General features: G+C 38.7%; 1 protein-coding gene across 8 annotated transcripts in view; it reads left to right on the top strand.

The window, feature by feature from the left end:
• Nucleotides 1-8,827: 8,827 nt before the first annotated feature.
• NDUFAF6 (NADH:ubiquinone oxidoreductase complex assembly factor 6) overlaps nt 8,828-23,833 on the top strand; it is a 35,518-nt gene continuing 20,512 nt past the window's right edge. For 2 of the 8 annotated variants that reach the window (XR_014236361.1, XM_082363332.1), the window contains exons 1-2: nt 8,828-9,069; nt 13,299-13,398. Coding sequence is in view for 6 of the 8 variants with exons in the window: in XM_082363332.1 (XP_082219458.1) it covers nt 8,873-9,069; nt 13,299-13,398 (297 nt within the window). In the remaining 2 variants the exon portion in view is untranslated. Of the gene's footprint in view, nt 9,070-13,298; nt 13,403-23,833 lie in introns of all 8 variants that reach the window. The other 6 variants (XM_082363334.1, XM_082363333.1, XM_082363331.1 and 3 more) reach the window with 5 other exon arrangements.

Here is a 23,833-nt window from a genome sequence, read left to right as displayed (position 1 = left end):
AAAGAGTGTAGCACTAGAATGTTAATAGAGAGACAAATGGAAGAGTATAGACAAAAAACACATACATGACTTTACTCTGCGAAAAAGGAAGCATCTCAAATCAAAGGAGGAAAAGGTGGGCTACTGAATAAATGATGGTAAGACAACTAGATAGATATAAAGAAAAAAGTTGGATCCATGCCTTTGTAACATTACTCCCTCCAAAATAAATACATATACATACACACACACACATATATATAAATTGGACCTGTAGAAGCCCTATAGAAGGAACCAAAGTACTAGAAGAAAACAAGGGAGAAAAATTATTTAAAAAAATTTAGAATCAGGAAGGCCTTTCTAATGATGACATAAAAGAAGCCATAAAAGTAAATATTGATAAGTTTGACTATATAAAAATATATTACAAAATTTCTACATGGCAAGATTCCACAAGAAAAACCAAAACCAAAAACAAACTGGGAAAAAGCTGTGATCTACCATCTTAATCATTTTTAAGCATACAGTTCTGTAGCATTAAGTACATTCACATTGTTGTGTAACCTTCGCCACCATCCATCTCCAGAATCCTTTTCATTTTGCAAAACAAACTCTGTACCCATTAAACAGTAATGCCCCAGTCCTCCCTCTGCATTCTACTTCCTACCTCTATGAATTTGACTACTCCAGGTACCTTATATAAGAGGAATCATGTAGTATGTGTCCTTTTGTGACTGACTTATTTTGCTTAACATAATGTCCTCAAGATTCATCCATGTTGTAGCATGTGTCAGAATTTCCTTCCTTCCTTTTTAAGGCGGAATAACATTCCATTGTATGTGTATACCACGTTTTTAATCCATTCATCAGTCAGTGAACATGTGGGTTGCTTGGCAATTTTGAAAAATGCTGCTCTGACTGTGGGTGTACAAATATCTCTTCAAGTCCTTACTTGTATATATATATATTTTTTTTTTATAGGAATGCAGATGTTGGTCCTCAACAGAGAAGTAATTTGTCTCTCTCTTTTTTTTTGAAATTTATTTATTTTATTTTTGGCTGCGTTGGGTCTTCGCTGCTGTGTGCAGGCTTTCTCTAGTTGCGGCGAGCAGGGGCTACTCTTCCTGTGGTGCACGGGCTTCCCATCGCTGTGGCTTCTCTTGTTGTGGAGTACGGGGTCTAGGCATGCGGGCTTCAGTAGTTGTGGCTCGGCTTTAGAGCCCAGGCTCAGTAGTTGTGGCGCACGGGCTTAGTTGTTCTGCAGCATGTGGGATCTTCTCAGACCAGGGCTCAAACCTCTGTCCCCTACATTGGCAGATGGATTCTTAACCACTGCGCCACCAGGGAAGACCACTTGTATATTTTTATATTTAAAATATTTTGCACCATGGAAATTGCATTAGTACTCAACTGCGGTATAACAAACCACCCCAAAACTGGATGACTTATAACAACAATGATTTATTAATTCTCCTGGTTCTGTGGGTTGGCTGGGTTGTTCTTCTGCTTGTTTACCTGGCCTCAGTCATGTGGTGGAATTCGACTGGGAGATCTGGTGGGCACAAAGGTCCAAATGGACTTCATTCATATGTCTGGCAGTTGGTCTTGGCTCTTGCCTGGTTTTCTTCCACGTGACCTCTTCTCTTCTAGTAGGTTAAATCAGTTTCCTTAATGGCAGACTCGGAGAAGTGTTCAAGAGGGGAAAGCAGAGGCTGCAAGGTTTCTGAAGTGCAGGCTCTGGAACCTGCACAACGTCACTTCTGTTATCTTCCATTGGTCAAAGCAAATGTCAAAGACAGCTCATATTCTAGGGGTGGGAAACAGACTCTACCTCTTGATGAGAGTAGCTGCAAAAAATCTGTGGTCATATTTAATCTACCACAGGAATATATTACCTATTCAAACATATGAAATAAAAATATTTATAAATAAATCTTAATGATATGGGAAAATTCATGTTATAATATTTTAAAAAACAGAAGGCAAACTTGTATGTGAATTAACAATTTATATCTGTAACACCACTGTCTCCTGGCTTCCCTGCTGCCTCCTTGACTACTCTATTTTCAGTCTTTTTTTCCTGTCTTCACTAGAGATAATGGCTCAATTCAAAATGGTTTAAATAGTAAGGAATATGGATTATTTCACAGAACAAAAAGTGCTGAGGAAGGGCAGCTCTGGTGGTTGAAAATGCATCTACTCACTAATGTCAGCAGGGACCCAGAGCCATGTCAGCATTTCAGCTTGATCCTCAGACTAGTCTTGCTGCAGGATGGTTGCTTCAGTTACAGGTGTCTCCTTCAGAAATCCAGAGGAAGAAGAGGTATTATTTTGAAAAACTGTAAACATTTTGAAAAGTTGAGAGTGGTGCAATGACTTCCCATATACCCTCCACCTAGATTCAGCAACTGATAACATTTTGCCACATGCCACAATTGCTTAATCTCTCTTCTTCACTCTGTGATTGATATGTGTATACATATTTATATTTTGTTTCCTGTACCATTTGAAAATAAGTTGCAGATATCACAACACTCTACCCTTATATAATTCAGCCTATATTTCCTGTAGATGTCTCCTGTAGAACCACAATATCCCACTGAGGAAAAATTAGTAATCCCCTAACATCTACTTAACGTCCAGTCCCAAGTTCAAATTTCCTCAGTTATCCCTAAAATGTGTTTTATAGCTTATCTTTTTCAAGCCAGAATCCAATCAAGTTTCAAACATTGCACTTGGTTTATATTTCTTTGGTCCTTTTTAATTTAGAACATTCTCCCAGTTTGTTGTCTCACTGAGATTTTCTTTTGAATTATTCTGATATGTTTCCCCACGGTATCATTTATCTTGTTCCTCTTGTCTTTGTATTCCTTATAAACTTCAAAATTAGATTTAGAAGCTTAATTAGACTTATGTTAAATCTTTTTGGCAAGAGTGTTTCATAAGTAGTATATTGTACCTTATGTCTCCTTTTAGTAGTGAGGCTTTTTTCTCAGAAACCCCATAGTGGACTTTTCCATAAGTGTCCTTGGCCAGAGCGGGGAAACATGCACAGTCCTGGACCAGTCACTGGTGATGCAAGTCGAAACACTATGCTTAGGCTCATTAGCTCATTGGATGTTCCTCTGTGGACTGAGGATGGTACCCGGCTCCTCCGATAAATGCACAAAGAGGGTTCTGCCAGGTGGAAGAAGCAGGCAGTATCTTTTTCCTGACCCCTTCTGTGTTCTGCTGGTGCCATCTTCACCACATGTCTGATATCCACCCACTTTTCTCCATCTCCACTACGGCACCTGTCCAAGTCACCAACAGCTCTGGCCCAGTTTGCAGCCATGAACTCCTAACCCATCTCCCTGCTTCAAATCTCTTCTCCAAACAGTCATCAGAGTTGTCTTTTAAAATCTAAGTCCCATTATGTCAAACCCCTGCTTTAATTCCTTAAGTGGCTTCCCAGGGCACTTAAGATAAAATCCTCCAATTTCAATCTAGCTTACAAAACGTCCCATCACCATCGGAGAACTCTCCAGTCTCAGATGGTCCACCCTCCTGCACACTCAGTAAGCGCCAGCTACGCAGGCTTTCACTCTGTTCTTTGAGTGTGCTGAACCCTTTACTGATTCAGGACTTCTGTACATACAGTTCCCTCTTGTGAGACACTACCCCACCCTCACCCCCTTTGCCTGGCAGTATTATACAGCAGTTGTTACAGGCTCAATTATGTCCCCCTGCAAATTCATATGTTGAAGTCCTAACCTCCAGTACCACAGAATATGACTGTTATTTAGAGACAGCATCTTGAACGAGGTAATTCAAGGTAAAATGAGATCATTAGGGTGAGTCCTAATCTAATATGACTGGCATACTCATGAAAGATGAGATGAGGGCACAGACACACCCAGAGGGAAGACCATGTGAAGATACAGGAAGAAGGCAGCCATCTACAAGCCAAGGAGAGAGGCCTCAGAAGAAATCATCTCTGCTAACACTGTGATCTTGGACTTCTAGACTCCAGAATTGTGAGAAAATAAATTTCTGTTGCTTAAGCCACCCATCTGTGGTATTTTGCTAGCAAACTAACACAGTAGTTAAGCAGGTGAGCTCTGGAGCAGCCTTCTTAGGTGTAAATCCTGCCTCTGACAATTACTAGCAAATTATTTAAACTTTTCATGCCTTAGTTTCCTTTTCTGTAAAATGGGGATGATAACAATAGTACCAATAGAGTGACAACCATCCAGTTTGCCCCAGACCAGGGGGTTTCCTAGGATGCAGGACTTTCAGTGCTAAAACCAGAACAGTCACCCTAAACTGAATATGGCGGTTGTGAGACTGAATGAATATCTAGAAGAATGCCTAGTACATGGTAAGCACCCACTAAGTAACAGGTATTGTTACTATTACTATCAATTTTATTTCAGAACTCAGCTTAACTGTCACTTTCTCAGAGATACTTTTCCTGACCCCATAATCTGGATTAGGACTCCCTGTTAAACTCTTTCATAGTAACTGGTTCTTTCTTGTTAGTGGTTCCCCAATATCCATTCCTCTCATTTTCAATAATAATAGGGTCCTTGATTTCTAACTGGGCACATGGCGGCCTGGAAGACTATTTCCAGCTTCCACTGTAGTAAACTAAATTCTGACCAATGGGATATGAGCAGATGCGATACGTGCAAATTCAGGGTTGTGCCCTTATAGCAGAGGGTTCTTAACTCAAGGAAGCTGTGCACAGAATTCACAGGGGTCTGTGACCTTGAATAGGAAAAAAAAAAAACGACATCTGATTTTACTAACTGCTAACTAAAATTTAGCATTGGCTTCAGTTATGAATATAGGCAACAAAGCACAAAAGTATTGGGAGTAACTGTGATCTTGTCACCAAATGAAATCACAAATAGTTTTTCAATATTGTTTATGTTCATCACTACTATGAAACTTGAAATTAGACTCACTGCTCAATCTTATTATTTAACGCTTAAAGAAGCACATATATGCCATGGCACAAAAATGATTAAGGAGCTCCTGTCTGAAAGAGAAGGGCATCTTGCCCCTTCCCCTTTCACTCTCGCTGCTGGCTGGCATGTGGAACTAGCAATGGGCCATCTTGGACACGCAGGTGAGAATTACACCTCTTCAGATGATAGAACAACCAGACTGGAAGAGCCTAGGTCTCTGGGACCCTGGAATCTCCATGCAACCCCGGATTGCTTACATACAAATTGCTACTTCAAAGAAGAATAATGTCTACTTTGTTTACAGCAGTGTTATTTTGTGTCTTTATTTGAGCAGCTGAACCTATATCCTTATTAATACAACAGCAGTTATCATATTTTGTAATTATATATTGATTTGTGATGATTTTTGTTTGTTTAAATGTCTTTACCACTAAAGAGTTAAGTTCTTTGAGGACATGGAACATAGGTATTTGTTCACTGGAATCCTAGCAACTGGTACAGTGTAGGCACAGAGTAGATTCTTAATAAATGTTTCAAAATGAATGAAATAATAGCATAAGAAAATGTGCATGAGCATATTAGGCTAATCAAATAACATTGTACAGGCAGTATGTAAAAACAAGCAAAAAGCCTATGCATAGAAAAAAGGTTGGAAGAAAATACAAAACGTGAATAGTAACTGTTTGAATTATAGGCTCTAGCATGATTTTTTCCTACTTTTGCCTATATTTTCCAAATTTCCTTTAATGAGATTTAAGAAAAAGAAAACATATATATAATAAAAAACATATAACAAAACAAAATGGACCTAGGAGAAGTTAGTTGATCCCTGAGGGCCATGGAAAAGTTGGAGGAGGTGTGTGGAGTATTCTTGTCTGGGGAGATTTAACCAGCTGTGGTCTGGTGCAGACCCTCTCAGACCCTTTAGATACTCAAGGTGTCATATAAAAGCCAACAGGCCGGGTCTTCCCTGGTGGCACAGTGGTTGAGAATCTGCCTGCCAACGCAGGGGTCACGGGCTCGAGCCCTAGTCTGGGAAGATCCCACATGCCACGGAGCAACTGGGCCCGTGAGCCACAATTACTGAGCCTGCGCGTCTGGAGCCTGTGCTCCGCAGCAAGAGAGGCCGCGATCGTGAGAGGCCCGCGCACCGCGATGAAGAGTGGCCCCCGCTCGCCGCAACTAGAGAAAGTCCTCGCACAGAAACGAAGACCCAACACAGCCAAAAATAAATAAATAAATTTATTAAAAAAAAAAAAAAAGCCAACAGGCCAGCCTGACTCTTAACATAAAGAATGACACTCGCTTCTTAACAGAGGCCATGGAAAAAAATAAGACGTGGAGCAATACTCTGGAATAATAATGCACAGCTCTTTACAATGTAGCAACAACCATAGGACAATCTTTATTGGGCTAAAGCTTGGAAATAAATTTTATTATATTTCATTCACAATTACACAGATGAATCAGTTATAGTCTCCATGAAGACAGTCATAAACTCAAAGATGACAGAGTAAGCAACTGTCACAGCTAAAGGCCAAGTTAACAAATTGTGCTTCTGTGGGCAGTTATTTCTTAATGTTAATTTTTTGGTTAAGCACTGAGCTTCTGTCTGGATTATAACCTTGATTGAAGAGAAGTGTATGCATATTTCAAATATACTGATTTTAATACCAAGAAATTACACTAAGGAAATATTTTCATGTATTCATAATTCTAAAAAAAAATTAACTTCAAGATTGGCAAATAATAGATGTTCAATAAATGTTAGTTGGTGACAGTGTGTTATCCATAGAATAATTTTAAAAGTTCTTAATTTTTCTTCTATTGCCGTTAATTGAAATTCTGCCTTCAAGTTTAAATATCTAAAGGCTCATAACATCTTTATTATGCATTTATGATTATGTGAATTATTAGAAATGGCTATATTTTTTGAAATAGATTGACTGTCCTGGAGACAAGAAAACAAATGAAATAGGTCTATCAGAAAGATGTGAAATTGGGTATGGGAAATAAAACAAAAGAGAAGGTAATAATAGCCAATGATAACTGTTAAGAAATAATTTTTAACAAAACTGTATAGTCATGATCTCGTACAGATATAAAGTCAACACATGTTAAAAATTTCATTTAACTCATTAATTAGTGGGGGAAACAGTAAGATTTTGCAACCAATTCAAAGAAGTATTAAAAAAAAGAAGTATTCAAACTACTAGACATCTATAGGCAGTCAGGAATGCTTAAGTAAATCTGCTTAATAGATATGAAACTGGCAAAAACAGATAATATCTATAGAACAATAATCAACTGAATCTCCTATGGATATAATTTGCATAAATTATGGACAAGAATTATTTGCATTATTGTCAATATTCTGCAACTTACAGAATTGTAAAATAGTTCAAAGACAATGAAAGGCACAAAAACCCCATAAAATCAGATAAACTGGACAATGTCTAACTTTCCATTAAGACACCCAGCAATCTTTTTGGTCCCTTTAAACAGTCTTTCTTAATGTTTTCCCTACACAGATGACTTGTTTTGAGTACTATTTATGGGCCAGGCATTGCCCTAGATGCCTGGAAGATATTAACTCATTTAATTCTCACAAGAACTTTATGAGGTAGGTTCTATTACTATTACCATTTCACAGGGGAGGGATCTGAAGCACAAGAAAAGGTAAGTCTGTCACCCAAGGTCACAGTGATAGTAGGAGGTAGAACGAGGATCTGAATCCAGGTAGTTTTGCATAAGTTATGCTGCCATGGATGTGAGTATAGGAAGGTAAAAGAATTGACAGGACCTGACAAGTTAGATTACATTAGATATAGAAGCAGGAAGAGGTAATGGTGACTCCAAAGTGTTTCCCCTGGTTGTGAGAAGGGGGACACTGTCCAGATAAAAAGACTAAGGAGAGGAGTTAGTTTAATTTGGTTTTTAGACATAAACTTTGAAGTAATGGCAAGATGTGGAGATGGAAAAGTCCAGCTAGGCAGGAGACCAGAACTAGAGATGTAGATAAGTGATTTTTTTTAACTGAGCAGGTTTATTAAACTTTGGTATCAGAAACACTAGTGTGTGTCTGTCAGAACTAAAGGACAGAAGCCCAGAGAGAAAACAGAATATTATGCAGGAGGGACTGAGGCCCTGCATAGGCTGAAGAGAGCCAGTGTCAGGGAGGAAAACCAAAGCAGGGTGAATTGGCTGGAGTTCTTAGGTCCAGACAACAGAGTACTCTCCCATGGGTTTAAGGAGAAACATTAAAATGGGGTCACAAATGCAGATAGCTAGGGTTGAGGCTGAAAGGTAAAAAGAGGCTACTATCGTGGAGGAGCTTTATCCAACACGCAGTAAAACTGGTCAAGCAGGGAGGGGCCATGATCAGAGGCACCCTTTAGAAAGAACAAGTGTGGCTGCAGCGCGAAAAATCTGGTCAAATCTGGAGGCAGGAGGTGTTACTGGGATCCAGATGTAGGCAGCTGCTGGCTTGGACCAGGTCAGGTGGTGGCAACTAGACCCAACTCTAATATTTGAGGGGCCTGATGGTAAGAGTGCCAAAGGAGGCTCACATACCATGTGAATAAATGTTTAAAAGTTATAAATCAAGCTAGTAAACTGTCAGATTATTCTCTTTCCTCCTGCCTCGATAAATATCAATACATCTTCAGAAGGACCTGGAAGGAAGGGGGAGAGCCCGGGCGAGATCCGTCGAATTTAGGCGGGGCTTTCCTGGAACCTATAAGGCCGAGGAGCGCGGCGGAGGCGCAGATGCAGGGGACCACAGCGACACCTGTCTCATCTCCGAGGGGCGCCCAGCGGTCTCCTTCCCGCCGCAAAGAGGTGCGCAGACAGAGCTGCCGGGGGCGTGGCGGGGCGTGGCGAGGCGAGGCGTGTCCGCGCGCTAACAGCGCGAGGTCGAAGGGCGCGGCGGCGTCCCTGTCATGGCTGCTTCCGCGCTGGTGTCGGCGTGGGGCCCGCTACGGCCCGGCGTCCCCGGCCTGTGCCGCCGCCGGCCGCCCAGGGGCCTGTGGGCGCACGCACGGCGGCTCCCGGAGCCCGCGGGGTCCGGGCGGAGCGTGGCCGCGGTCAGCGGACCTGGCGCCTCGGGCACTGACCGCTACTGCTTGGAGCTGCTGCGGTGAGCGAGCCCGACTGCCCCCGGCCGGGAGGTCGGGGAGCAGGCCGAAAGGGACCCTGGTGGGCGCGGCGGGCCTCGGGGCGGACCTGCACCTTCCCCGTGTCCCTCAGCGTGTGAGCTCGGGTGTATGGGGGAGTGAAGCAACAGGAGCTTTCAGACTGGTCACAAAATTGTGGCAAAATTCCTTCGTCTGTCCCCTTGGCCCGAGCCTTAGCTTTTACCTAATTAAACGTTTTGCATGAATTGCTTTTTAACATTCGAAAGATGGCTAGTAACTAATTTTAATTAAGCAGTAGTTAACTTTGAGTTCTTCCTATGTGTCAGGCACTATGCAAAGTAGTTTACAAGTAAATTATCTAATTTTCGTTACAAAGTATGAGGGAACAGTTGTAGACCTACCACTTACAGTTATGTGGATTAGAGCATTTAGAACAGTGCCTGGCGCAAAGCAGGGGTACAGTGAGTACGGTGTAAACTTTATTATCTCATCTAACAGACATGGAAATGAAGGTTTAGAGAGATTCTGGAATTTACCTGAGTTCAGTGGAATCTAAGCCTCATAAAGTCAGTTATTGTGGTAACATGCGAAAGGCATAGCACATCGGAGTCGCTGTTAATCATTTGTGGGATAAATTGGATGAATCAGGTTACCTGGTACATGTGGGCAGGGGCCTGCCTTGGAATCCAGGCCTGACTTCAGGAGTGAATGGCTTACCACCACCACCCCCCGGCCTCGCCCCCGCTGCCCTTTTGCTGCCCTTAATTCGTAACAGTGGCAAAAAGTCTCAAAGTACCTGGTCTCAAGGACTTCTGAGAAGTGCTAGAATAGTTAAACTATCTTGAATTTGATTGGGCTAGTAAATCCAATTTGTTTGAATTCCATTGTAGCAAAATGTAGCATAACGACAACATTCCCATGCATTTCAGTATTTTGTTTTGTTTTTAATCACTTTTTAAAATAGTGTTCCTACCCCACCTTATTTACTTGTTGATTGCTTGTAGGAGAAACATGGTAGCATTAGTGGAAATCAGGTCATTAAGAATTGTAAAAGCCAAAAAGATTATATTCATCTATATATATTTTTAAGTTATCATTTTTTGATGATAAGAAATTTAAGTTACCAAAACGTATACCATCCATATCCACTTGTTCAGTGCAGTTTTTCTTTGACACCAATAGTGTCCTAACTTTCCTATCCAGGGTCTTACTAATTTCTTATATATTCTTCTAGAAATAGTCTGTGGATATCGCATAACAGTTTTTCTCAAATATATATTTATAAATGGCCAGATACTTAATCTGTCCATATTGGTATTTAAGTGGAATGGAGGCTGTTGACTCTAGCGATTTATCGAAAAGTAGGCAGCAGGCAGACCTTATCTGAGTTTATTAATCCTAGCTCTGTCACTTGGGAAAGTTAATTACTTTAAGATTCAGCTATTTCCTCATTTGTAGATTTCTACTTTATAACATGGTTGTGAGGATTAAATTACATGATGTATATAAAAATGCTGGTACATAACAAATGCTCAATAAATAGTTTAAAATAAAAACAAAATGAACTTGAAAGGAAGATTAGAATTTTTAGCTTCTAATTGTCCGTTAATCTTTGCAAGATTTGGCCTCCGAAATTGTGTGTGCAGGGTTGTTCTGGACATGTATCTTAGGCAAGGCCTCCAAATATCAGACAAGATACTAGGCTATAACTTCAGATTAGCCAGCCGAGTTTAGAGACTGTTTGTAATAAAATAAAATTTAGAAATGTTTACATCTATATATATTTACAAGTATAAGCTATAAAGTTTTGTCTGAACTCTCCATATTGTAGCTGAAACCGCATATGGTGAGATTTTTTAGTAGAGCTGTCTTGTGATAACAAGGTTACTGCTATCTATTCATGATCTCTTCCTTTTGTTTATGTGGAAGTTGGGGGAATTGTGAAGGTTTAAGTTCTCTGTTAGCCACACGACAAAGTGTGAACCAGTTGAAAAGTGGGAGTAGTCTGAATTTCAAAACCTAAACTCCATGGAATGAGGTTGGACCCATTTTATGCTGAGTACTGTTTTATAGGAAATACTGTTATAGTAAGGTTCCAGTGTATTACAGTGAAAGTAGCCTTGTCAATAGGCAGTCTGGTAAGCACTTTATATTTATTTATTTATGTATGTATGTATGTATGGCTGCGCTGGGTCTTCGTTGCTGTGCGCAGGCTTTTCTCTAGTTGTGGTGAGTGGGGGCTACTCTTCGTTGTGGTGCGCGGGCATCTCATTGCAGTGGCCTCTCTTGTTGCGGAGCACGGGCTCTAGGCACGCGGGCTTCAGTAGTTGTGGCACATGGGCTTCAGTAGCTGTGGCTCGTGGGCTCTAGAGCACAGGCTCAGTAGTTGTGGCGCACGGGCTTAGTTGCTCCGTGGCATGTGGGATCTTCCCGGACCAGGGCTTGAACCCGTGTCCCCTGCATTGGCAGGCAGATTCTTAACCACTGTGCCACCAAGGAAGCCCTGGTAAGCACTTTATACTTAAGTCATCCTAGAATGAATATAGTAAGGATTATATTTTTTTAACTTTTCATTTTAAAGTAATTTCAAATTCACATAAAAGTTACAGAAATAGTACACAGAGCTCCAATGTACTCTTCACCCAAATTCCCTCATTGTTAACGTTTTGAACCACTTGAGAATAAGATGTAGATGCCCCATTACCCCCCTTATTATTTTGGTGTGTGTTTTTAATACACAAGGATTCTCTCCCATATAACCATAGTATAACCATCAAAATCAGGATATTAAAATTGATCCAGTATTACCATCTAATCCACAGACTCCATTGACATTTTGCTAATTAGTCTGTTATGTCTTTCATATATCCAGGATCATGTGCTACATTTAGTTGTCATGTGTCTTTAGTCTTCTCCAATCTGGGACAGTTTCTCAGTCTTTCCTTATCTTTAATGAACTTGACTTTTTTTTTTTTTTAAGAGAACAGGACAGGCTACTTTGTAGACTTTCAGTTTGCGTTTTTTTAATGTTTACTCATGATTTACACAATTTTTGCAGGAATATTACAGAAGTTATGCTGTGCTTTTCTCAGTATCATGTCAGAAAGCACATGGTGTTGATTTATCCTACTACTGTGGAGTGAACTTTTTGTTACTTGGTTCTCAAGTGTCTTTCAGGTTTCTCCCTTGTAAATTAATAAGAATGTTAGCAAATAATATTTATTTTGTGAGGAGATACTTTAATACTATGTAAATACTCTTTTTCTTTCAAACTTTCACCTGTTTAACATTTTCAGACATTTATTGATATTTGCTTGAATGAGTTTTTACTTTAATAGTTATCAAGTGGTGATTTTAAAAATTCAATCATGTCTTATAGGTTTATCAGTTGGCATTGTACTGGTTGTCAAGTTTTTCCTTCTCTTTGTATTTATTCATTCATTTATATTGGTATGAGCTCATGGGGTCCTGTTACAATCTTTTACTGTCATTATTTTTTTGTTGCTCAAATTGTCCCAGACTTGGCCAATAGAACTTCATCAAGCCAATTTCTTTGTCCTTTTAACAAGTCACTCCATTCTTTGAACGTTTGTTTACTTTCTGCTCAAGAAGATGTTTCAGGCTTATCTGGTATTTTCCTTGCACCAGCCCTGGAGACAGTCATTCCTTCAAGGAGCCTTAGTTTCTTTCAGTGGAGAAATCAAGGTGTGTTCGCTGACACTGTGGGTATGGGGGGACGGATATCATTGTTTCTAGGCTTTGTCAGCAGATGCTGTAGGGAAATAGAAGTAAGTGTGAGTGTGCGCGCATACACACAGGTGCACCCTCCCACACACCTCGCATATTGTTCTCTGTCTTTGTCTTATGTATATATTTGTCTATGCATTCAAAACCATGAGTTCATACCAGTACTTGCTGGCACTGTTTTCTTGATTTCTACATCTGTAACTCATTTGAATTCTTACTAAAACCAAAGTGATTCTGAAACAGTTAAAATTATATATATATTATATAAGTCAAAATAAATTAGTAGAGATTGATTATTCATTTTAACTGGTCTGGGATTGGAAGCACATAAATTTTTTATAATTGTAGAGAAACATATAAAATATAGGAAACTTGGGGGCTATTTTGAGTTGAAGCCTTGTTTTCAGTTCATTTTGGTCAGTATTTTTTTGTGTGCAGTTTGGAAAGTGAAAAGTAATTATCTTTTTTTGCTTATTTATTATAGGAAACGAGATTATGAAGGCTATTTATGCTCCCTGCTACTCCCTGCAGAATCCAGAAGCTCTGCTTTTGCACTGAGAGCTTTCAATGTGGAACTGGCTCAGGCTGGTATTAAAATACCTTAAAAATTATTTGTAAAAATAGTGATGTAATATGTTTAATGCTGAACAATAAAGAAATATAGTTGTAATTTATATGCTAGATGTGTTTAAGGTTTCTGCTGGTGATTTCTTTCTCCTGCGTAACAATTCAATTCCAAAAGTAAAACTAGCTAATGAACTTAATGTTTTTGGAAGGACCATCCTGGAATTTCTATTTTTAAGGATATTATAAAACTATGCAATTAACACTGCACATTTGTCTGTTAATTGAATAGGTTAATCAGAGTATTACTGCTTATTCTTTACAACATTTGCATAATTTACATGTATATGGCAGTTCTTCAAAGCACTTTTTAAATTGAGTTTTTAGCTTTAAAGTGAAATGGAAATTGAAGCAATTATAGCAAACCCAGACCTTATATCATACTAACTCACATTTTTTCTAAAGAATTACAAACAAAGGAGCGACTCTTCTTTCTCTTAGACTGGACAGAATGTGTGCTGATATAAGATAAATTGAGATGGAGAATGTAATTGAGGGAGTTGAGATAGAATGGCGTTGATCTTCTCAGTAAATGAAATGGAGAGGTTAGTTATTGAGAGTGAGGGAGCACAGGAGGGTTTGGAATCTTGAAGAGTATGACAGGTTTTGACACAGCCTTTCTGGTGAATATGATAGGACGTGAAGTAGGGGCAAATGAAAGGATGTGAGTATAGTACTGAGGCATAATTGTGGTTAGACACTATAAATCTGCAGAGAGTAATAGAGTCTGGCTGTTTGTCCTCGGTATATTTCTAGAAGTCATGGGTCTATATTTTTTTACTTCATCCTTTTTCAGGTATAAACTACACTTCAGCATCTTAAGTCAGTCACAATTTAACAATAAATAGTACCCAATGTGATCTTCCATTATAACTTTAAAATAATTAAAATTCCATTTTTAATAAATAAATCTTCCATATTTTCCGTGATTCTCTGTCACCTTATAGGAATGTCTTGCTTTTTTTTTTTTTTTTTTAATTTAAATAAATTCAACTGTGCAGGTAGCCTCTCACCTGTGTGCCACTCCAGGCAGTGTCCACCTGGCTGCCCCTTGGTCCCACTGCCCTGCACAAGATGCCACTTCCATCTCCCTATGGCTGTCTGTCTTACTGCTTTTTTACACACACAGTCTTGTTCATTCATTCAACAGGTATTGTCCAAAATATGCTAGGCACTATTTTAAGTACTGGGTTATAGCATTGAATAAAACATACAAAGTCCCTGTATTCAAGGAACAAGTAAATACTGTACAGAAAAATTAAGGAGGATAGGGAAGGCTAGGTATAGCAGGGCTTCCTGTTTTAAGTAGGGTGATCAGGAAAAACCTCACTGAGACGGTGGCATTTTAGCAAAGATTTGAAGGAGGCAAGGGAGTGAGATACGTGGCTGAAGAGTCTTCTAGACAGAAGGAGCAGCAAGTGCAAAGGCCCTGAGATGTAAGTGTGCCTGACATATTCAAAGCCGAGAAGGCCAGTGTGGCACAACAGAGAAAGGAGGGAGAGTGTGGGAGGAGATTAGGTTAGAGGTATCTGGGCCAGAAAAGTAAGGTCTTGGAGACCACTTCAGTCACTTTGGCATTTACTCTGAGTGAGATGGAAAACCATTGGAAGGTTCTGAGCAGAGAAAGGCATCACCTGTTTGTCATGTTTCTGAAGAATTACCCTTTAAAAAAATTTTTTTTTATTAAAGTATAGTTGATTTACAATATTATATTAGTTTGACGTGTACAACCATGATTCAATATTTTTGATAGATTTTACTCCATTTAAAGTTATTACAAAGTATTGGTTGTATTCCCTGTGCTGTACAGTATATCCTTGTGTCTTATTTATTTTATACATAATAGTTTGTACTTCTTAATCCCTTATCCCTATCTTGTCTCTCCCCTCATCCCTCTTCCCACTGGTAGCCACTACTTTGTTCTCTATATCTGTGAGTCTGCTTCTCTTTTTTTTTTGTTGTTATGTTTATTCATTTGTCTTATTTTTTAGATTCTACATACAAGTGATAATGTACATTATTTTTGATTAATTTGGATGTATGTCCAGGATTGGAGTTGCTGAATCATATGGTAGTTCAATTTTTAGTTTTTTGAGGAGCCTCCATACTGCTTTCACAGTGGGTGCACCAATTTACATTCCCACCAACAGTGTACTAGAGCTCCCTTTTCTCCACATCCATGCCAACATTTCTTAATTTGTGGTCTTTTCTGTGACAGCTATTCTGACAGATGTGAGGTGATATCTCATTGTGGTTTTGATGTGCATTTCCCTGATGCTTAGTGATGTTCAGCATTTTTGCATGTACCTCTTGGCCATCTGTATATTGTCTTTGGAAAAGTGTCTGTTCAGGTCATCTGCCCATTTTTTAATTGCATTGTTTGTTTTTTTGATATCGAGTATGAGCTGTTTATATATTTTGGATATTAACCCCTCAACAGACATACCATTTGCAAATATTTGCAAATATTTTCTCCCATTCAGTAGGTAGTCTTTCCACTCTGTTGATGGTTTCTTTTGCTGTGCAAAAGCTTTTAAGTTTAATTAGGCCCTATTTGTTTATTTTTGCCTTTGTTTTCTTTGCCTGAGGAGAAAGATCCAAAAAAATATTGCTATGACATAGGTCAGAGGGTGATTTGCCTATTCTCTAGGAGTTTTATGGTGTCGTCTTACATTTAGGTCTTTAATCCATTTTGAGTTTATTTTCATATATAATATGAGAAAGTGTTCTAATTTCATTCTTTTACATGTAGCTGTCCAGTTTTCCCAGCACCACTTATTGAAGAGATTGTCTTTCCCCATTGTATATTTTTGCCTCTTTTGTCAAAGATTAATTGACCATAAATGCATGGGTTTATTTCTGGACTCTCTGTTCTGTTCCATTGATCTATGTGTCTGTTTTAATGCCAGTACCATACTGTTTTGATCACTGTACCTGTGTAGTATAGTCTGAAATCAAGGAGTGTGGTATCTCCAGCTTTATGCTTTTTTATCAAGATTGCTTCAGCTGTTCAGGGTCTTTTGTCGTTCCATATAAATTTTAGGATTATATGTTCTAGTTCTGTGAAAAATGTCATGGGTATTTTTATAGGGATTACATTAAATCTGTAGATTGCTTTGAGTAGGCTTGACATTTTAACAATATTAACTCTTCCAATCCATGGACACGGGATATCTTTCCATTTCTTTGTATTATCTTCAGTTTTCTTCATTAGTGTTTTTTAGTTTTCAGAGTATAGGTCTCTCACCTCCTTAGTTAAATTTATTCCTAGGATTTTATTCTTTCTGATGTGATTTTAAACGGGATTGTTTTCTTGCTTTTTCTTTCCTATAGTTCATTATTGGTGTATTAGAAAAGCAAAAAAATTCTGTATATTAATTTTATATCCTGTAACTTTATTGACTTCATTTCTTATTTCTAATAGTTTTTTGGTGGAGATTTAGGGTTTTCTTTATATAGTATCATGTCATCTGCAAATAGTGACAGTTTTACTTCTTACCTTCCAATTTGGATGCCTTTTATTTCTTTTTCTTGTCTAATTGCTGTGGCTAGGACTTTCAATACCATATTAAATAGAAGTGGCGAGGGTGGGTATCCTTGTCTTGTTCCTGATTTTAGAGAAGAAACTTCTCACCATTGAGTATGATGTTAGCTATGGGGTTGTCATAATTGGCCTTTATTATGTTGAGATGTTTCCTCTATACCAACTTTGATGAGAGTTTTTTTTTTTTTAAATAAATTTATTTATTTATTTATATTTATTTTTGGCTGTGTTGGGCCTTCGTTTCTGTGCGAGGGCTTTCTCCAGTTGCGGCGAGCGGGGGCCACGCTTCATCGCGGTGCGCCGGCCTGTCACCGTCTTGGCCTCTTCCGTTGCATAGCACAGGCTCCAGACGCACAGGCTCAGTAGTTGTGGCTCACGGGCCCAGTCGCTCCGCGGCATGTGGGATCTTCCCAGACCAGGGCTGGAACCCGTGTCCCCTGCATAGGCAGGTGGATTCTCAACCACTGTGCCACCAGGGAAGCCCCATGATGAGAGTTTTTATCATGAATGAATGAATGTTGAATTTTGTCAGATGTTTTTTCTGAGTCTATTGAGATAATCGTGATTTTTATCCTTTGTTTTATTAATATGGTGTCACATTAATTGATTTGTGGATATTGAACCATCCTTTCATCATTTTAGTAAATCCCACTTGTAAATGGGATGTAAATCCCAATTGGATTTAGTAAATCCCATGGTGTATGATCCTTTTTACATATTGTTGAATTTGGTTTGCTAATATTTTGTTGAAGATTTTTACATCTACATTCATCAGAGATATTGGCCTGTAATTTTCTTTTTCTGTAGTGTCTTTGTCTAGTTTTGGTATCAGGGTAATGGTGGCCTCATGATTGGGAATCTTCCCTCCTCTTCAATACTTTGGAGTAGTTTGAGAAGGATAGGTATTAGCTCCTCTTTGTGTATTTGGTTGAATTCCCCTGTGAAGCTGTCCAGTCCTGGACTTTGGTTTGCTGGGAGTTTTTTGGTTACTGATTCAATTTCATTACTAGTGATCTGTCTGTTCAGATTATCTATTTCTTTTGGTCTAGTTTCAGAAGATTGTAGTTTCTAGGAATTTATCCATTTCTTCTAGATTGTGCAATTTGTTGGCATATAACTGTTCATAGTTTTCCCTTCTGATTTTTTTGTATCTGTGATATCAGTTGTAATTTCTTCTCTTTTATTTCTTACTTTGTTTATTTGTGTTCTCTCTCTTTTTCTTAATGAGCTTGGCTAAGGGCTTATCAATTTTGTTTATCTTTTCAAAAAGCCAGCTCTTGGTTTCATTGAACTTTTCTTTTTTCTTTTCCTGGTCTCTGTTTTATTTGTTTCTGCTCTGATCTTTATTATTTCCTTCCTTCTGCTGACTTTGGGCTTTGTTCTTCTTTTTCTAATTCCTTTAGATGGTAGGTTAGGTTGTTTATTTGAGATTTTTCTTGTTTCTTGAGATGGGCCTGTATCACTATAAACTTTCCTCTTAGAACTTCTTTGCTGTGTGTCCTATAGATTTTGGAAAGTTGTGCTTTTATTTTCATTTGTCCCGAGGTATTTTCTGATTTCCTCTTTGATTTCTTCATTGACCCATTGGTTTTTTAGTCTCCATGTGTTAAATGTTTTTCCCATTTTTCTTTCTGTGATAGATCTCTACTTTCCTACTGTTGTGGTCAGAAAAGATGCTTGATATAATTTCTATCCTCTTAAATTTTTTCAGACTTGTTTTGTGGCCTAGCATGTGATCTGTCCTAGAGAATATTCCATGTGCACTTGAAAATAATTTGTATTCTGTTTTTGTATGGAATGTCCTGTAGATATCTATTAATTCTAACTGGTCAAATGTGTCATTTAAGACCACTGTTTACTCATTGATTTTCTTTCTGGATTGTCTGTCCTTTGATGTAAATGGGGTGTTAAAGTCTCCTACTATTACTGTGTTTTTGTCAATTTCTCCCTTTATGTCTGTTGATATTTGCTTTATGTATTTAGATGTTCCTATATTACGTGCATATATGATAATGAATGTTATATCCTCTTGCTCTATTGGTTCCTTTATCATTATACAATGCTCTTTTTCTTTTGTTATAGCCTTTGTTTTAAAGTCTATTTTGTCTGATATGCATATTGCTACTCCTGATTTCTTGTCGTTTCTGTTTGCATGAAATATCTTTCTCCATTCCCTCACTTTCACTCTGTGTGTGTCTTTATCCCTGAAGTGAGTCTGTTGTAGGCAGCATGTTGAAGGGTCTTGTTTTTTATCCAATCAGCCACACTGTGTCTTTTGACATTTAAAGTAATTGTAGTCCACTGACATTTAGAGTAATTATTGATAGGTATGTACTTATTGCCATTTTATTACTTGTTTTCCAATTGTTTTTGTAGTTCTTCTCTGTTAATTTCTTCTTCATTTTGTTTCTTCCATTGTGGTTATATTTTCTTTTGTAGTATGCTTGGGTTCCTTTCTTACTGGTTTTTGTGTATCTATTATAGGTTTTTGATTTGTGGTTACCATGGGGTTCATATGTGTTGACCAATAATTATATCTACGTGACTTAAACTGATAGTCTTTTAAGTTAAAATACATTCTAAAAGATCTACGTTTTTTACTCCCTTCCCTCATATTTTGTGTTTTTTATGTCATATTTTACATCTTCATGTCTGTCTCTTTACTGTTTATTGTAGTTATGGTTGCTTTTACAGTTTTTTTTTTTATAATCTGCATACTGGCTTTAATATTTAAGTGGTTGATCCACAGCCTTTACTATATGATTTGTCTTTATTAGTGGCATTTTTTTTCCCTATAAATTCTTACTTCTTGTAACCTTTTCTTTTCCACTTAAAGAAGACCATTTAATACTTCTTGTAAGGTTGGTTTAGTACTGATAAACTCTTTTAGTTTTTTCCTTATCCGAGAAGTTCTTTATCTCTCCTTCAGTTCTGAAAGATAACCTTGCTGGGCAGAGTATCCTAGGTTGTAGGTTTTTTCCTTTCAGCTGTTTAAGTATATCATGCTACTCACTCCCTTATGGCCTGCAAAGCTTCTGCAGAAAAATCAGCTGATAGCCTTAGGGGGATTCCCTTGTATGTTTTTCTGCTTTTCTCTCTTTTTGTTTTTTTTTTCTCTTGCTGCCTCTAAGATTCTCTTTATCTTTAACTTTTGCCATTTTAATTATGATGTGTCTTGGTGTGGGTCTCTTTGTGTTCATCTTGCTTGGGACTCTCTGTGCTTCCTGTACCTGGAAATCTGTTTCCTTCTTCAGCTTCAAGAAGTTTTCAGCCATAATTTCATCAAATACATTTTCTACCCCTTTCTCACTCTCTTCTTCTGGAATCCTTATAATGTGAATGTTAATACACTTGATGTTGGCTCAGAGGTCCCTTAAACTATCCTCATTTTTTAACATTTGTTTTTCTTTTTGCTGTTCTGATTGGGTGATTTCCATTATTCTTTCTTCCAGATCACTTATGTGTTCTTCTCTATCACCTAGTCTGCTGTTCATTCCTTCTAGTGCATTTTTCATTTCATTTATTGTATTTATCAGCTCTGACTGGTTCTTTTTAATATTTTCTAGTTCCTTGTTAAAATTCTCAGTGTGTTCATTCATTCTTTTCCCAAATTTAGTTAGCATTCTTTTTACTATTGCTTTGAATACTTTATGTGGTAAATTATTTATGTCTGTTTCATTAGGGTTTTTTTCAGGGTTTTTTTCTTGTTCTTCCATTTGAAACATATTCCTTTGTCTTCTCATATTGTTTAACTTTCTCTGTCTCTGTGAGTTAGGTGATAAGATTGGTTACCTGTCCCAATCTTGAAGGGGTGTCCTTGGGTGGGACTGCCCCTATGCAGTCTGCTTGTGCCCAGTCACTTTGGTGGGAGAGCTGGATCTGAAGTGAGCATAGGTCATGTCTTCTCCTGGGGTGTGCTGGCAGCTACCACTTTGGTGGGAGGTAGGGCTATAGATGAAGGGGCTATAGCCAGAGCCAGGTGTGAGCTGGGGCTTTTCTTTTGCTCTTCCAGCCCAAGGTGCTGGAGCACAAGCCCTGAGGGTTGGTCTGAGCTGGCTCCCATCCTTCTAAGTGTGTGCACTCCTCTAGCAATGGTGCCTTAGCCCTAGTCGAGAGCAAGAGGGGCTGGAGCAGGTGCCCGGTGTGGGCTGGGGTACATGCTGGAATGGTCTGGGAAGCCAGTCAGAGCCCCAGGCAGTTTTCAGCCTGCAGCCTGATGTGCATGCTGTTAATGGCTGCCTTCACCCTATTCAGAGGCAGAGTCAGGCCCAAGCTGGCTTCCTTTTCTTTAAGTGTGTGCACTCCCCTTAGCCATGATGGCCTTCGCCCTAGTGGAGGGCAGTGCTGGAGCAGGAGAGGCTGGAGCAGGCAGCTGGTCAGAGCCGCAGGCAGTTTTCAGTCTGCAGCCTCCATGCTATTCCGGGAATAAGTAAGTGTGTGCACACTCTTCACGAGCAGAGTCTTGGTTTCTTACAGCCCTCCAGTAAGTCCCACTGGTTTTCAAACCAGCTAAGGGTAATTGTGTTACCGGTGTCAGACCCTTGGGCTGGGGTGCTTGATGTGTGGCTCAAACCCCTTGCTTCCCAGGGTGGTTCCTTGAGCCTGTGTGTGATATCCCCCTCCTCTTCTGTGTCCCCTGCTAAGGGCCTGGGTCCCAACCTAATTGGTTCTCCTTTCCTCCCCAACTCCATGTGCATCTTTCTTCTCAGCCTTGGTTGTAGAAGAGCCTTTTTGCCAGTTTCCAGGTTGTTTTCCACGATGTAGATGTATTTTTGATGTGTTCATGGGGGCAGGTGGGCTCAGTGTCCTCCTGCTCTGCCTTCTTGATCTCCCTCCTAAAAGGATTGACTCTTTTTTAAAAATGTATTTATTTATTTTTTTCTTTTCCATTATGGTTTATTACAAGATACTGAATATAGTTCCCTGTGCTATACAGTAGGACCTTGTTGTTTATCCATTCTGTATATAATAATTTGCATCTGCTAGTCCCAAACTCCCAATCCATCCCTCCCTCTTGGCAACCACAAATCTGTTCTCTATGTCTGTGAGTTTGTTTCTGTTTCATAGATAAGTTCATTTGTGTTATATTTTAGATTCCACAAATAAATGATATCACTTTGGTAAGTAGTAGTTGTCTTTTTTCTGACTTACTTCATTTAGTATGATAATCTCTAGGTCCATCCTTATAGCTGCAAATGGCATTGTTTCATTCTTTTTTATGGCTGAGTAATATTCCATTGTGTGTGTGTGTGTGTGTATATATGCCACATCTTCTTTAAAGGATTACTCTTGATGCTGTATTGAGACTAGACCGTATGCCATGGGATCTGAACACTAAACATTGCTAAGAGACCTACCCAGCACCAAGACCATAAAAAAAAAAAAAACTTTTTATTTGGAAATAATTTCACACACACCAAAGTAAGAATAGTACAAATACCCATATACCCTTTTGTTAATATTTTGCCCTATTTGCTTTATCATATTGTGCCCCTCTCCCCTTCTCCCTCTCTCTCTCCCTCTCTCTGTCTCTCTCTGTCTCTCTCTGTGTATATACACACACACACACACACACAAATATGCACACACGTACATGCACTGTTTTTCTTATGAATCATTTTACAGTAACTTGACTACACCATGGCCCTTATCCCTGTAAACTTGAGCTGTATTTCATTACCATAAGAATATTCTCTTACATAACAGTTATCAGTTTGAGTAAACTTGAGATTGATACAGTACATTTATTTAATCTACCTTCTGGTTTCCAGTTTTGTCAGATGATTATCAATGATGTCCTTTATGGCATTTTTTAACCCTTCTGTACAGGATCCAATCTAGGATAATGTATTGCATTTAGTTTTCATGTCTCTTTGGCCTCCTTTAATCTGGAACATTTCCACAGCCTTTCTTTGTCTTCTATTACATTGACATTTTAAAAACAATATTGTTCCTTTTCAAAAATTGAGTATTTCTCATTTGGAGTTTATTTTTTGTCATGATTATATTTATATATATCTAGTCTAATGCTTAACTACCTAAATGGTGTATGTCCTCCTCCGTGAATCACAAGGAGGCATTACAGGTCTGTATGCCTCTTATTGGCGATACCAATTTTGGTCACTAGTCAAGGTGTTAACAATTTTTTCCTTGTTAAATATGAGGAGACATTTTAAGACCATGGTCCTCATCAAAATTTACCTCATATATGGCAAATAGGTATATGAAAATGTGCTCAACATCACTAATATCAGAGAAGTGCAAATCAGAACCACAATGACATATCCCCTCACACCTATTAGGATAGATGTTATCAAAGAGACAAGAAATAACAAGTGTTGTAGAGTGTGTGGAGAAAAGAGAGCCCTTGTGCATTGTTGGTGGGAGTGTAAATAGGTGCAGCCACTGTGGAAAATAGCATGGAGGTGCCTCAAAAAACTAAAACTAGAACTACCATATAATCCAGTAATTTCATTTCTGGGTGTTTATCCAAGGGAAATGAAAATATTAACTTGAAAAGATACATGCACCCCCTTGTTCATTGCAGCATTATTTACAATAGCCAAGACATGGAAGCCACCTAAGTGTCCATTGGTGGATGACTGGATAGAGATGTGGTATATCTACACAATGGAATATTACTTAGACATAAAAAAGAAGGAAATCTTGCCATTTGTGACAACACAGATGGACCTTGAGGGCTTTATGCTAAGTGAAGTAAGTTAGAGAAAGGCAAATACCATATGATCTCACATATATGTGGAATCTAAAACAAAAACAAAAGCAAAACAAAAAACCCCCCAAACTCATAGATGCAGAGAACAGATTTCTGGTTGTCAGAGGCAGTGGGT

This window comes from Balaenoptera borealis (genome assembly GCF_965194805.1).
Source record: "Balaenoptera borealis genome assembly, chromosome: 17".
Classification (NCBI taxonomy): Eukaryota; Metazoa; Chordata; class Mammalia; order Artiodactyla; family Balaenopteridae; genus Balaenoptera; species Balaenoptera borealis.
Note: the sequence above shows the minus strand (reverse complement) of the source record. Positions and strands in the feature narration are given on the sequence as shown.